This window comes from Lipotes vexillifer, unplaced genomic scaffold (assembly GCF_000442215.2).
Source record: "Lipotes vexillifer unplaced genomic scaffold, Lipotes_vexillifer_v1.1 scaffold769, whole genome shotgun sequence".
Classification (NCBI taxonomy): domain Eukaryota; kingdom Metazoa; phylum Chordata; class Mammalia; order Artiodactyla; family Lipotidae; genus Lipotes; species Lipotes vexillifer.
In genome coordinates, this window is record NW_006790073.1 from 546,376 (window position 1) to 563,210 (window position 16,835).

At 36.8% G+C, this 16,835-nt stretch overlaps 1 protein-coding gene across 1 annotated transcript in view; it reads left to right on the top strand.

Moving 5' to 3' along the window:
- Positions 1-149: 149 nt before the first annotated feature.
- CFI (complement factor I) overlaps positions 150-16,835 on the top strand; it is a 34,789-nt gene continuing 18,103 nt past the window's right edge. Inside the window, 7 exon segments of the mRNA XM_007463228.1 lie at positions 150-167; positions 503-640; positions 9,915-10,194; positions 12,030-12,183; positions 14,994-15,160; positions 16,010-16,123; positions 16,270-16,380. Of these exon segments, the coding sequence (XP_007463290.1) occupies positions 150-167; positions 503-640; positions 9,915-10,194; positions 12,030-12,183; positions 14,994-15,160; positions 16,010-16,123; positions 16,270-16,380 (982 nt within the window).

The following is a 16,835-nucleotide window of genomic DNA, read 5'->3' on the forward strand; positions in this document are numbered from 1 at the left end:
CCTGCTTCTCTTCCCTTCCTTTCCCAGGAGCTGATACCTGATAAGTATCTCACACCCCGAACTCTGTCTCACATCTGCTTCAGGAGGATCCAAACTGTTGACAGCATTTCTGCTTAGAGAAAATAATTTGATCACAGAACAACTTGTGAATGAAAGGAAGCGTTTTGGTGAGGATTTCTAATGTATTCAGCATAACCTTCAATATGATGGACTTTTACTTCTTAGCATTTCCTAGTTTTTGTCCTTAAAGAAAAATATATAATTCTATTTTACCAAAACATAAGAACTTTCTTCTAGTGATTTCTGTCTTCTCTAGAAAACAGAAGTATCAGTATCAAGGTGGGGCATCAGTTTCCTCTTCAGGAAACACAGTCCCTCAGCCATTTACTGAGGCCTTTTTTGGTTTCAGTTACAGTAAAACTCTGAAATTTTGCCAAAATCTACATGAGTTCAAAAGTACAAAGCTCTTTAGGAGGCTTGCTCTTTTTAAATATTTTTTCAGAGGTTAAAAATTAAATTTCAAAAGAATATCTGAGGTGCAGAAGAGTCCACAGTCGAGATACAGACCCTGATTGTCTCCAGCATGAAGCTTGCTCATGCTGTTCTGTTACTTTTGTGCTTCTGCTTAAGTTTTGGTGAGGTAAGTAATTCAATATCTCTGCAAACTATTTTAAGTAGATATTTCAAATACTATAAAAATACAGAAAACATCTTAAGGATACTATTTTGACTTAAGGATTACATAGTTCAGTTGCCAACAATGACAGTGTCTAGTCAGTAACAAAGATTTTATGTTAACATCTTGATGAAAGAGCTTTAAGAAATTGCTTTTTTCATATGCTATTCTCTGTGCATAGAAATTGAACTGAATGAGAATTTTACTAATATAGATCTATATTTACAGTAATCATTAAAAGAGTAAACATTTATCAAGCTCCCTCTATCTATGTGTAAGGTAGAGTGCTGGGCAAATGGCAAGACTGATCTCTTCCTTCAGTAACCGTTTGGTACAGTTGTAGAAAGACGATACAAGTATGCCAATGAGGAAATAAGCAAAATTTAAATAATATATGAAAACACAAGAGAAGGAACTTTTAAAAGACGTATATATTTAATTGTCAAAAAATGGTACAAATGCTATCTGCCAAGGGACATTAACGAGAGGAAAAGTCCCTTCCTGCTAGGAGGTCAGGGAGGGTTTTTGGGTCAAATAGGATTTGAGCTAGGCCTATAATTCTGGATTAGATTTGATCAGTGAAGAGAAAGAGGAAGTGATTTTTCGGCCTGAAAAAGCAGCAAGTGTTATGGCAGAAAGACAGCACAGCACTGGGCTCTTCCACATGAATAAACCCGTTTGATCAGAGTAGAGACTTTGTAGGCAACTCAAGGAGATAAAACCGAAATGACAGGTTGTAGGCAGTCTGAAAGCTGATCTATTAAAGTTAGAAATGTTTAAGACATTTTAGATACTTATTGATGATTGCCTGCTTTTGTGATCAAAGAGTTTTGAAACAATTCCAAAATTTGTTTCAATGCCTGTTTATAGCAGCAAATATTTAAAGAAAACTACCTAAGAAATCAGAATTATATACTTTGTTTCTTGTAACTTCTAAAATATATATTCAATGTTTATAGTACAGAACAAATGGAAGTAAAATAAGTGCTTGTTGATTAAAATCGATTAAATTATTGTAGTCCATAAATGAACTATCATGTAGCCATTAAAATTGTGCTTTTATATTTATTGAAATAAAAAAGCCCTCACTAAAAATCTTATTTTTGTTAAAGAGAAAAATACACACACACACACACAAATACACACATATAACTGCTTATATAAATGGCAATTTAAAAGTTCATGAGGAATGTATATCAGATAAATAACAGTTGGTATCTCTGAGTAATGGGATTGCTGGTGATTTTTTTTGTTTTGTTTTGTTTTGTTTTGCGGTACGCGGGCCTCTCACTGTTGTGGCCTCTCCCATTGCGGAGCACAGGCTCCGGACACGCAAGCTCAGTGCCCATGGCTCACAGGCCTAGCCACTCCGCGGTATGTGGGATCTTCCCAGACCGGGGCACGAACCCACGTCCCCTGCATCAGGCAGGCGGACTCTCAACCACTGTGCCACCAGGGAAGCCCGTGCTGGTGATTTTTATTTTATGTTTTATGCATTTATGAATTTTCAGAGTTCAGAAATTCTGTTTTATTCATTCTTTATTTTTCTTTTTAAAATACCAAATAAATATGTTACATTATAACAAGAAAAATTTTTTTTTTGCAAAAAAGATATTTCAGCCACATTTTGGATTCCTGGACAAAAAACAGGAAAAAAAAAAAATTGAATATAGTAGTTTTCACTTACCCAAAGGAAAAGAGCCTCTTTCTTTTACTGAAAAATCATCCAACAATAAAGTTGTCTTCATTCCTTTAAGAAACAGCATTTTGAAAATAGTTAATATCATATTTGTGAAAATTCCAGAACTTCTTAAATTATTAGTTCATAAAGAAACTAATAATAAAGAAACTAAAGAAACTATAAAGAAACAAAAAAAATGAAATGATTTTTTATCCCACCTGCTGAGAAATAACCATTTTAAAATGGAGGTTACCATAGAGACAACATAAATGTGTTCAAAGAAGTTTTAAAATATATCTACATTTTCAACATGAAATAAAATATGTACAGCTAGGAGAAATGTTTGTTATTTTGAAAGCCGGGAGCAGATTTCCTTCTAGGGAATAAAAAGCCCCACTCCCTTTTTATATCAAAACATTCTGATGGACTGATTTGGAGTCTATTTTGATGGACTGATAATCCACCCATCATATATCAATTTTGTCATTGATTATGTCATTGAATCAATGATGTCAATGATGGGGTGGGCTGGCAGTGGGTTAGACTTAAGTTGTTCTGAATAGTGAAATGAGAATTCTGGTTTTACTGAACCTACCCAGACAAAGAGGTAAGGGAACTTAGGAAAGGATGGGAGAGAAACTCAGAGCACAGAGGGAGTGGCTGCTGTATCAATAACCAAGGGATATTAAAGAACAGGGAAGCCAGATATTTCAGTCACAAATATGTGGAACATAAACAGCATACTCTTAATCAGTAGTCAAAGAAGAAATAATAAAGGAAATTGGAAAATACTTAGAGATGAGTGAAAACAAAATACAACATTCCAAAACATATGGGATTGGCAAAAGCAGTACTTAGAGGGAAAATTGTAGCAGTAAATACCTACATTACAAAGGAACAAAAATCTCAAATCAATAACCTACCTTTATACCTTAAAGCACTAGAAAAGCGCAAACTAAATCCAAAGCTAGGAGAAGGAAGGGAATAATAAATATTTGAATAGAAACAGAAAACATTTTAAAAATAGTAAGACAATAAAATCAATTAAACCAAAACTTTGTTCTTTGAAAAGATCAACCAAATTGACAAACCTTAGCTAGACTGACAAAAAACAGAAAATTCAAATAAATAAAATCAGAAAGTGGAGATATTATTACTGACCTTACATAAATCAAAAGAATAATAAAAGAATACTGTGAACAATTATATGCCAACAAATTAGATAACCTAGATTAATGGACAAATTCCTAGAAACATACAAATTACCAAAACCAACTCAAGAAGAAATAGGAAATCTGAACAGACATGTAACAAGGGATTAATCAGTGATTTTAAAAGAAAGGAAGAAAGAAAGAAGGGAAGAAAGAAAGGAGGAAAGAAAGAAAGAAAGGAAAGAAAGGAAAGAAGGAAGGAAGGAAGGAAGGAAGGAAAGAAGGAAGGAAGGAAGGAAGGAAGGAAGGAAGGAAGGAAGGAAGGAAGAGAGAAAAGAAAGAAAGAAAAAACTTTTATCAAAGAAATGTCCAAAACCAGATGGCTTCACTGGTGAATTCTACCAAATAACAACACCAAATCTCAAACTCTTTTGCCCACCCCACCCCCCAAAAAGGAGAGAAAACTTACTTCCTAAATCATTCCATGAGGTCAATGTTACTCTGATACCAAAGTCAAAGATACTATAAGAAAAGGTACAAAGCAGAGATAATGGCTACCTCCTCCCCACCCCCATATAAAAAATTCCAGATATTTCCAGTATTCTTCATTCCTACATGTAGCTACAGATTTTCATCTAGGATAATTTCCCTTCTGCTTGAAGGACTTTTTTTTTTTAACATTTCTTGTAGTGCAGTTACACTGGTGATTAGTTCTTTCAACTCTTCTTTGTCTAAAAAGGTTGTTATTTTGCCTTAATTTTCAAGTTATATTTTTGCTGGGTATAGAATTATAGGTTGACAGGGGGGTTTTTCGGGTATTTTAAAAATGTTGCTTCACTGTCTTCTCACTTGCGTGAGACCTCTGTTGTCACCCTTACCTTTGTGCCTTTTCACATAGGTCTTTTTCTTTGGCTGTTTTAAAGATTTTCTCACTGTTGTTATTTGAGCAATTTGAGATGATGTGCCTTGGTGGAGTTTCCTTCATGTTTCTGCTGCTTGGGATTCATTAAGTTTATTGAATCTGTGCATTTATAATTTTTATCAAATTTGGAAGAGTTTCAGCCATTATTTCTTCGAATAACTTTTTTGTTCCCATCTCATTCTCATCCCCTGTGGAACTCCAATTACACATATACTACGTATACTACACCACGTGAACCTGTCCCACAGCTCACTCATACCCTGTTCTTTTTTAAAAATTCTCTATTACTTCCACATTTCATTCTGGATAGTTTCTATTAATAAATCTTTAGGTTTGTTAATCTTCTGCAATGTCCTATCTGTTGTTAGTTCCATCCAGTGTATTTTTATCTCAGATATTGTCATTTTCATCCCTAGAAGTTCAATTTGGATCTCTTATATATTTTTCTTGTCTACTTTTTGAACATATGGAATACAGTTATAATAAATATTATAACATACTTGCCTGCAAATTCTGACATCTATATTAAGGATTCTGGGTAAATTTCAATCAATTTAATTTTTCTCCTCACTGTGGGTCATATTTTCCTGTATTTTTGCATGCCTGTATTTTTTATTGGATGCCAGCTATTAGGAATATTATCCTGTTAGATGCTGGGTATTTTTGTATTCCTATACATATTCTTGAGCTTTGTTCGGAGATGCAGTTAAGTTACTTGAAAACAGTTTGATCCTTTCAGGTCTTGCTTTTGAGCATTCATAGGTAGGACCAGAACAATGCTCAGTCTAGGACTAATTGTTCCATACTACTGAGGCAAGATCCTTCTTTGTACTCCTTCCAATGCCCCATGAATAATGAAATTTTCCAGTCAGAATGTTGAGAACAAGCACTATTCATGGCACTGTATGAGCGTGGGCCCTGTTACCTTGATTTCTATTGGGTGGTTCACATTCTGGTAGTTTCTTCACATTTGGGTGCTGATAAATACTCAGCTGAACAATTAAAAGGGGATCGTCTACAGAGCTACAAAGTCCTCTCTCTATGCCACTTACTTGTTTCCAGTACTTTATTCTGTGAAGTATAACTGCCTTGGTCTCCCAAGACTCTCAGCTTTGTCTCCTCAAGAAGTCCCTTGGGCTCAGCTCAAGTTCCTCCTCTCCACACCACAGTCTGGGAACTCTCTGAAGGAAATCACGTGGAACAGCTGTAGGGCTCACCTACCGCATTTGTTTCTTTAGTCTTAGGGATCTCTACCCTTCATTGCCTGATGTCCAGTGTCTTGAAAATCATTGTCGTCTGTATTTTGTCCATTTCTTGATCGGTTTAGGCTAAATAGAACTAGGGTAGCTTTGGTACCCTTATAAGTCTATCTTGACTAGAAACAGAAGAATTCCCATTTAATTTTAATAATTTTAGTTTAAATATCCACTTTTGGTTAGTGGCTATTTTATTAGATGGCACTATTAACAATTGCTGGGGTTGCTGAGGTTGAGTTTTTAAAATACAAATGTAAACTTCAAATGAGCACTTTTTAAAGCTTATTCTTTAATATACATTGTATTAAAAATGGAAGTTAATTCAGCCAACTTTCAGTTCTACCCTGACATAGGCAGTCTCATATGCATTATGCATTGGAATTGTTCAAATTCGTTTCAAGTATAGTTCGTCTTCAAGCTCTATGTTCTTATATTTTCCTGAATTTATAATAGATTCAAAATAAAGTGTTGTCACAGCGATTATAAGAAGGAAGAAACAAAAAAAGTTGAGTTTTTCAGTTTTGTCATTCTAATGGCCATTTGGAATTTTTGTTTTCATAATCTAAAATAGTAAAAACAATGCAGCCTGAAAGGTGTAATATTTTTGTTTGCTGAGTACAAACAGTAGTTCATACAGGAAATATTTTACCTAATATTAGGTAAAATATCAGATTAGGTAAAAATACTGAAAGATACTATTCAGTATCTTTAAAATGAAATTTATTATTTTTATTAATATATTTAATTATTCTTAAACTATAATATTATTATTCATTACTGCAACAGGCCTATATATAGGTATAGTTTTTCCTTTTTCATTAAGTATATGAATGTAATTTAAAATATTTGTCTAGTACTTTTTTCCTTATTTGTACCATACTATGAATTTTACTTTTTACTTTTTTATTTTTCACAAGCATGACTTTGTATATATTTATATATGAAATTTCAATAAAAGAAAATATTTGCTGTTTAAATTTTTCTCTATAATTTATTATTCATTTCTTTCATGATTTTTACTGAAAATAATTTTGTTCTATAGGGCAGTTGTTTAAAAAGTACCTGTTGTTTAAAAATATACTAGGCTTGGGACTTACCTGGTGGTGCAGTGGTTAAGAATCTGCCTGCCAATGCAGGTGACATGGGGGGGTTTGAGTCCTGCTCTGGGAAGATCCCACTTGCCGTGGAGCAACTAAGCCCACGTGCCACAACTACTGAGCCTGTGCTCTAGAGCCCGCGAGCCACAACTACTGAGCCCACATACCACAACTACTGAAGCGCACGTGCCTAGAGCCCATGCTCCTAAAATCTTCAGCTCCTAAAATGTAAAATTCTCCTCAGTGTTCTCTTTTTGCTTTTGTTTTTGTTTTTCACCATTCATTCAATGAATACCAGGCCCACCATGCCCCTGAAGAAAGTCTGAGCTAGGAGAAAGGACCTTTCAACCGAAATGAAGGTCAGAGTCTAAATGATTACCCAGAACTGGACATTGTAGAATATGACTGTTATATATGACTGTTCCTGGGACCAAAATTCTTTTAATCTTTCATTTTTGCTCTAATCTAAGAGTGACTGAAAACTTGATGGCACTTGCCCAAGTTTCTTTCTAAAGATCAAGGAAAAATGACACCTCAGAAAGGGATAAATTGGGGGGAAAAAATCAAGTTTTTTCTGCTTGCACAGTCCCAGCTGTCAGGGCACTTAAATTTTGTCAGTGGAAGACACAGGAGCTAAGTAATTACAAAACCGTCAACTCTAATAAGTGCTACAAAAGAGGTACATGGAACCATGAAAAGTATGTAATTACTAGATTTTATTCTAGATCAGTGTGTCAAAACCCAATGTAGTTAATGACAAATTTGTCAAATTTCCTGACTATTTGATAAAGTTTACTGAAAAGCATGTTGGATAGAATGACTTTCACAGCTTTTGCAAATTTTTGTGTGGTTTTTAAATGACTGGTTTTTATTTGTCTTCATCATAGCCCTTAAAGATCGTTCAATTTGTTTCTGCCCCAGCTTGCTGTTACTGCAGCTGGAGGGCACTGAGCAAGGTTGGGGGGGTGTTATGGCTGGAGGCTGGGGAGACTGGACAAAAGGATGCCCATCCTCCAAAGGGGGTGTCTAGGGGACAGAGAGAGAGCCTTGACTTTCCACAACTGGCTTTTGACCCAGTTGATCTATTCCCAGCCTTCATTGTATTCCCTCTGGATTCCAGCAGGTCTAATTGGCCTCCTGCCTGTTTGTCTGATCTGATCTCCAGAAAGATCTTCCTCAAATGCAAATTTGCTCCACTGTTTAGTCTCTCAGTGGCTCCCTGTTCTTGCTGTTCCTGTTCTCACAGTCCTGCCCGGAGCACCTCCCACCACCCTTGCCAGCTGAATCCTCAATGCTCTCAGTGCTTATCCCAGACATCAGCTCTTCTTGGAGATGTTCTCAAGCCTCCTAGTCAGGCCATGGGACCACTGTCCTAATGGCATCCCCGGCCCACGTCTACCAGGGAAACTGTCAGTCAGGCTTGCCTGTCTCTCTTCTGGTTGGTGTACTCCTTAGGCAGGGATTTTTATCCCTCTGACCCTAGCCTCAGGCTGTTCCCTGGCACAGAGTGGTGCTTACTAAATCATTCAGTGAATTAATTGATGAATGAGCGAATCGTCTGTTTTCCAAGCTTCAGACACACATTTCCCTTTTCTACAAAATATCTCCAAATGCACATCCTTCAGACATATCAGAATCAACAGGTCCCAAGCCAAACTCATAATTCTCTACCTTAATACCTATATTGATTAATGGCATTATACATCCTTAGTAACACTCAGCCTCAAAACCTATTTCTACCGTCAACCCCTACATGCATTACATTGTCCAGTCCTCTTGCTTTTGCTTGTTCAAGTGTCTTTCCAAATCATTTTCTTGCTCCACTCCTGCTGCCTCTTCCTCCCCAGTTTCCTAACCAATGACCATCCCAGTTGAAGCACACACAAGCCCATCACTTGGGACTGCTCGCGATTCCCTAAATACATTGTGCACCGTTCCTCCTGTGTTTTGCTAGCACCTACCCTCTGCTAACACCTGACCTTCCTCACCTTGCTCAGATGCCCCATGAGGCTGTTTAAAATGCCCCTGGGGGGAATTCCCTGGCGGTCCAGTGGTTAAGACTCTGTGCTTTCATGGCAGGGAGCATGGGTTCAATCCCTAGTTGGGATCCCCGATCCTACATGCCACAGGGAGAAGCAAAAAAAAAAAAAAAATGCCCCCAGAAAGACTTGTTCTCTCCCACTCTGGATCTCCAAGAATACTGTATCTTATTTGTATGACTGTTATATCACTTACCCCAGTTATTATGCATGTTTCTATCTTATTGTCTAGATTTCAAGCCCTTGGAAGACAGAACGCATGTCATGTTCATCTTAGCAGGATTTTGCACAAAATAGTAGTTCAGCAAATGGTTTTGCATTTATTAATAGAATTAATCAATTTCATTTCTCAATTCATTCCATGAGACTATAATTACCAACAAATTTTCTACTCCTTAACATAACTGTCAAGATTCACTGATTTCTTCAAAGGCAGAATTTTATGTTAGCTTTTGAATAATAACAGCTCCCACTGATGTCATGCCTAGTACCTGCCAACCATTATACACATTTTCTTTCTAATGCTTACAGTAACCTTGCAAAATAGAAGGAAACATTTTACAGATGAGGAAACATGTCTCATGAGGGTAAGTAACTTGCTCAAGGCCATATAAGTACCCAAGTTGAGACTAGAAGCCAGGGCTGTTTGATTCTAAAAAACCCCAGACCACATTACCCTCATCTATACTGTGGGGTATAGAGTCTGTTTTGTTCCTTTCCTTCATGTATTCATCTTTTCTTTTTTAATGTGCCATAATATACTTAAATGATGTCCTGATAACATATGTTTAGACTACTTTTCTATTTTTAATAAATTCCAGGAAGGGGAAGATTTTGGTATACAGCGTCTGAAGAAGGTTATATCAACATTTATTTCCATGATTTGAGTTTAAAAATTATCTGTCACACTTCCCTTATCGGCACAGAGAATTATCACTGATGAAACATGTCTTATACTGTATGCATTTCTTTGGGATGGTGATACTGATTAATCTGAATACCCATGTATCACTGGTCATTTGTAGCTCATGTATTCATCTTTAAAAAGATTTTAGTTTGTTGCTAAGCTAATGTTTATTTTGTGCTTTATAGTCCACTTCAACATCAGACACATCTCAAGAGGATCTCGTGGAGAAAAAGTGCTTAACTGAAAAATACACATGTCTCTCCTGCAATAAAGTCTTCTGCCAACCATGGCAGAAATGCATCGACGGGACCTGTATTTGTAAACTTCCTTATCAGTGCCCAAAGAATGGTACCAGGGTGTGTTCAGCTAATGGGAAAAGCTACCCAACTTACTGTCAGCAGAAGAGTTTTGAATGTCTTCGTCCAGAGGCAAAGTTTTTAAAAACAGGAACATGCACAGGTGAAGGTAGGAAAAGCCTAGTTTATTCTGTAAGAAGAAAATTGTCTACTATATTTTCTATTAGAAAATACTTTTCCTATGAAATGTTATGACGACAACTCAAAATTCTTCTCTAGACCCTCACTAGTAACTGGGGTGATAACTAAAGAAATTAGGGGATCATCAGAATCTAGCCAGCCCTTGAGTCTAGAGCATGAGGCCCTGAGGCTGGTCCTTCCCCTCAGTGCCTATGCCACTCTCTGCTGCCCAGCCCTTCAGAATTATCCCCACTCTCACTTCTGCTTGGCTAAAGGGATTATTCCCAGAGCTGTTGAGTTGGTTCAGAACCCAGTGAAAAGGGCTTTACATGAGACTGATACTGATATGGAACCCCTTTGAGCCCCAGCCCCAATAATTTCTTCCAGCATCCATCCCACCAGTCCCTACCCCTTTTCCTAGCCCCAACCCATCAGCCCTGACCCAAGGTTTAGCTCAGGCCATTGCTGGCCTAGGATATACTCCAACCTAGCAAACTTGCCACATCAGATCAGAGAGCGTGTCAAGACTTCATCCAGGTGCCTAATGTAGTGAGGAGGGCTGGGACCCTAATATGTAGATTAGCAGAGTGCTTAAGATTTAAGGGTCTCACTGTCAGTCAGATTTAGTTGTAAGCCCCTCCAAGCCCCACCTCAATTATTGCAAACTATGTGGACTCTCTGGAATGCAGTTTTCACATCTGTAAAATGTGAGTAACAGTAGTTCCTAACTCATAAGACTCTTGTGAAAATTAAATAACATGATGTATGTAAAGCTCTGTGAATAGTACACAGAGAGCGCTCATGAAATTTTAGCTATGACAGCAAACCTTAAGCTCGTTGTCTTCTGATATGAATTATCACAGACATTTCATGAATTTACAGAAGAAGGCTTAAAACGTTCTTTTTAAAGTTACCATGACGTATGCCAGCACAGAGTAGCCTAAATATTTTTGTATTGCTGAGTTAAGATTTTAAGGTACTGTGGAACAGGAAGAAGAAAGTTCCGTAATTGAGTCCATCTCTCTTACTTTTTGGAGAGGATGAAAGCAACTGCGGAGATTATTTTGTCAGGGTCAGACTTTTGTTCTCTTGAGGCATGAAATGCCTTAAATATATGAGAATACATAAACCTTTCTTACATTTTCATTATTTGCTTGGCTAACTTTTAAGAGCACGGATTTTGGAGTCAGATCAATATAGCAGGTTCAGATTCCTGGCTTCAGTCCTTGAGCAAGTAACTTAATCTCATGTATAAAAATGGATAAATTTAGATTCCTCATGTGTAAAAATAGGGATAAATATCACCCTAATCTTCATAGGGTTGATATGAGTATTTTATGGTACTTTTTTTTACAACTGGGTAGCACAGCCACTGACACATAATAAGCCCTCATAAAATGATTGCTTACCATTTGTTAAAATCTTCATGGTGGGTCTTCCCTGGTGGCGTAGTGGTTAAGAATCCGCCTGCCAATGCAGGGGACACGGGTTCAACCCCTGGTCCGGGAAGATCCCACATGCTGCGGAACGACTAAGCCCGCGAGCCACAGGTACTGAAGCCCGTGCACCTAGAGCCCGTGCTCTGCAACAAGAGAAGCCACCGCAATGAGAAGCCCGCGCACCACAACAAGAGTAGCCCCCGCTCACCGCAACTAGAGAAAGCCCGTGCCCAGCAACGAAGACCCAAAGCAGCCAAAAAAAAGAAAAAAATCTTCATGGTGTTCAAAGTTAATTAGAAATTATGTATTTTATTACTTTAGAGACTTAATCAAGAGGAGAAAGAGTGCCTGAATATTGCTCATTCTTTTTTTTTTCTAATTTTAGAAGAATTTAGTGTTTCCTTGGAGAATGAAAAAGGACATTCGGAAGGAATTGTTGAAGTAAAACTTGTAGACCAAGATAAAAAAATGTTTGTGTGTGGAAAAAGCTGGAGCATTACACAGGCCAACGTGGCCTGCCTTGACCTTGGATTTCCACTGTGAGTGCTTCGTGTCACTGAATTTTCCCAGGGCTGATTTGATTATTCCAACTTTTTTTTTTTTGATTACCCTATCTTTCTGTGCCTCAACTTCCTCAACTGTAACCTGAGCATATTAACTGCCTGTCATGAGGATGAAGTGTGTTTATGCTCAACTAGCACTTAGAACACCCAAAGTTTGCTCAGGTATCTGGATGCAATCCTTTGCCCATCTGTAGACTTGCAAATACATTCACCTATGATTACGTCCACTCCTTCATACCTAATGTTGTTTATATATGCCTTCTCTCTTTTTTTTCTCAACCTTGCAGAGATTTGTCTATTTGATTAGTGTTTTTGATTTTTGTATTTGTAAATTTTCTTTTGTTTCTTTATTTTCATTAACTTTTATCTTTGGCTCTCTCTCTTCTTTTCCCTATTTTTTTTTTCTAATTGTGTTAGTTAAAATGCTTAGCTCATCAATTTTCAGTTTTTCTTATTTTCTAATATAAGTATTTAAGGTACAAATTTCCCTCTAGGTAATGCTTCATCTGCATGCCATAACCCTCTATAAGTGGATATTTTATTTATTGTTCAGTTCAAAATATTTTCTAATTTTCAATATAATTTCTTCTTTGACTCATACATAATTTAGAAGTTTCTTTTTTTACATTCCTAATGAGTATATTAGTTCGCTTTTGGTTAACTTTTTTATATAGATTTACCATTTAAGTTTATCATGGAGAGAGAATGTCTCCATATGATGACAATTGTTTAAATAGTTTTTTGAGACTTGCTTTGTACTGAGTATATTTTAAATGCTTCATGTGCAGGGTTCTGCATAATAGATGTGTTATCCATTAGAAAGCTTGTTGATTGCTTTATTCAAATATTTTCCCATTTATTTACTTACAAGTTTTCTATGCTTTTATCTTTTAAGTGTGTCCCTTATAAACAACACATATCTAGATTTTTTTAAAAAAATTCAATATGACAATAACTGTCTGAAGAGTTTAGTCCATTTACATTATTGGGATTATTTACAGTTGAATTTATTTTTCCTGTCTTGTTTTGGGCTTATTAGTTACCCTGCTTTTTCTGTCCTCTTGTTTCTTCCTTTTTAAATTTCTATTAGGTTAATAAAGCTGTTGTTGTTGTTTCTTAATCTTCTCCTTTTTCTTCCTCTAATTGGTTTGAAAATTATATACATCCTATTTCTATTCCTTTAGCGGTTATCTTTACATTTATACCATGAACCCTTAACTTAGAAAGTCCTTGGCCTCATCGGGAATAATATCAATACAAAGAATGGCATTACCGTGTCAAGTTTCCAGTATTTTGTTCAACCTTATTTTTATATATTCCTGAAGTTAATTGCTATCATTATATAATAAGCAATTATCATTACTTTTGTTCAGCCAGTGCTTACTCAGATGTACTTCATGTTTGCCAACTTCCTGGTTTGTTGTTGCTTCTTTCATCTCACTTCTTTGTTCTGGCTTCAATTTTCTTCTTCCTAAACCACGTCTGCTAGTAGTTCATTACTGAGAGTCTCTTATCATTAAACTGAGCCATAGAGTATTTCTTATTTTCGACAGTTTGTGACCTACAACCTGTGATTCAACCTAATGGCAAACTCTCTCACTCTTTGATCTCCCAATTTTTGTTCTTATATTTTGTATAAGCTCATGAACAGACTTCTCTGATTTTAGCCAGTGGGTATTTCCCTTAATTCCTTAAGAGCTCATTGAGGACATTTATCTAGTACTTTTAGATATTTATAGGTTGAGAGGTTTTTCAGATTATTCACGCGTCAGATTGCCCCAAATGGCCCCCATCTGTTCTCATATTTCCATGTGGTTTGGCACAGTTTCATGACCACTATATCTTCATTATGGATCTGAACTTCTTTGTTCCATTTAATTGCTCTCTTTCTCCCTTTCATTGTAATTTATCTGATATTTATATTGCCATTACTGCTTAATTTTTGTTTACATTTGCCTGATACATCTTTGCTCAACCTTTTATTTTTAACCCATTTTCCCCACTAACTTCTAGAGAAAAGCAGGGAGCAATTGAATGTTCTGGAAGAATAGCTCACTGTAACTCATCATCTCTAGGATATCAGGTCACTGAGGTAGCCTCTTAGCTACACAAATTCTGAACAAACTGAGAAGTCCAAGCAATGGCACATAGATGTCAAAATATCACTTAATACTGTCAAGACTGAATTGAGGATGTAGCTTAGCGTAAAAGCAAAATGGACCTGCTAGAATCAAACTAACTGAACCTCCCTGATCCCAGGCAACAATGGGGCCAACCAGGTAAGACTTACAGCATTCGGCAGGTGAAGAGGACCCGAAGGGAAAAAATGGAAGAGCTGGGCTGACCTTTCCTGGTTTACATTTCCAAAATTCCCTGATAAAATTAATCCACTCCCATCCTGGAGAGAAGATGAGTTAAGCCGTAGAGAGAGGCCAAGAATGACACATCTCAGGTTGGAAAGAAATCAGCAGTGTGGACGAAGAGGCATTCCTCCTTAACAAGAAACAGAGGAGAGGAAACCAATATTTGTGGGTGCTTGCCATGTTTTGAACTTTGGCCAGTCAGTTTAAACTGATTGTTTTAGTTAATCTTTGCAACACTCAATGAGGTAGTTATATTCCCTGTTACAGGTGAAGATATTGAAGCTCAGAGAATTTAAGCATATTGCCCAATCTATCACCCTTATGTAGAAAATAAGAGGAAATAGTCCTTTACCTCCTACAATAAAGTTATAAATACAAAGTACTAATTATTCTACCTTACTGTTTCATTTGTTTGATTTGCAGAGGTGCTCTTGATACTCAAAGCAGAGATCTTCATATAAATTCCACTGAATGTCTACATGTGCATTGTCGAGGATTTGAGACCAGTTTGGCTGAATGTACTTTTACTAAGGGACTAACTAGCAGTTCCGAGGGTTTGGCTGGTGTGGTGTGTTACACAGGGAGTGAAGGTTAGTGGAGAACTGGCCTGATACTATCCCTTCCTTCAAAGTTGTTTATTTCACGCCAAGTCTGATACCCTCTTGCCAGTCAGACACAATGGCAAAATCAAATTTTGGGTTTTAGAGCCGAAATGGGTGCTTTTCCCCTATTGTACCTTTTTTGCCACTCAAATATTACTTCTATCCAGGTTCCTATATGGGAAGTAAAGTTGCTTGACTCCCCTTTGATTCCTTGAACATATGGATTAAAGTTGATGTAGCAAACACAAGTTAATAAAACATTAGAAGAAACTCAGCATCTCCCTCGAGAGGTCCAGCCGATTACACATTCCTTTAAAATGGTTAAGTGACCACATCTGTGCCTCAGGCAATCATTGCCACTTTTCTCCTTCATTGTGACCTTGGAATATTTTAGCCATATATACAGTATTAAAGACCAAAGCCTTTTTCGGTGCTAAAAAATAAGTACCACCAAAATGTAAACAGCACTGCCAAGTAAGCCTCAGGATGGGGGTGGGGGATAAAGTAGTAGCGTGAAAGGAATGGATGAGCACCAGAGTTCGCCAGTGTCAGCAAGGGCTCCTGATTCCCGAAACCCCTGCCCCATCTCAGCGAGCAGAGACCTCCACAATAAATGCTGGTTTTCAGAGATTATAAAAGGGCATCCACAAGCCAGCTTTGGCGTTTAGTTTCCTTATTAATCATATATACTATGTCAATGCTATCACCCATACATTTTATATCATTTTTTATTTGTGCCTGGCTTTATCTTCAGGTCCCCATTAATCCAAACATGTGATAAAGATGTCACCCACAATTCCACAGATAAATTTCACAAAGATAATTCCTACTTTACAGTTTCTCCAACAAACGACTCCTTTCAGTGTGTGAATGGGAAACACATTCCTCGGAAGAAGGCCTGTGATGGTGTCAATGATTGCGGAGACCAGAGTGATGAGTTGTGCTGTAAAGGTAGAAATGAATCTAGCCTTTAAACCCTCAAAAGCGTTCTTTTGAATAAGAAAGTAGACGCATCTTTACCATTGAATTAAGATTCCATCTCATTCCATTTTAAGAATGAAAAAAAAAACACCCCTCTTGTATTTATGTTTGCACAGAGTGCCGAGGTGAAAGTTTTTTCTGTAAATCCGGTGTTTGTATTCCAAAGCAGTATAAGTGCAATGGTGAGGTGGACTGCATTACTGGAGAAGATGAAATTGGTTGTGAAGGTAATTTAAAGTTTCATGGTTACTTTTTTTCATTATTTGACCCAGGGGTTTTAGCAGGCTTTGTAATTATTGCCTAGAGCCAATTTGTCAATAGGGACTATAAAATGGCAATTTCATGTTTTTAAATTTTTATTGAAGTATAGTTAATTTACGATGCTGTATTAGTTTCAGATGTACAGCACAGTGAAATATATATCTATATATTCTTTTTCAGATTCTTTTCCCTTATAGGTTATTACAAAATATTGAGTAGAGTTCCCTGTGCTATACAGTAGGTCCTTGTTGGTTATCCATTTTATATATAGTAGTGTGTATATGTTAACTCCTAATTTATCTCTCCCCCTTCTCTTTAAAAATGGCAATTTCTAACTCAACATTCCTTCTGCATTTATTAACTGGAATTCTATAGAGAAGAACTATTTTGTTTCCACGAAATTCAGTTCGTCGTAGAAAGG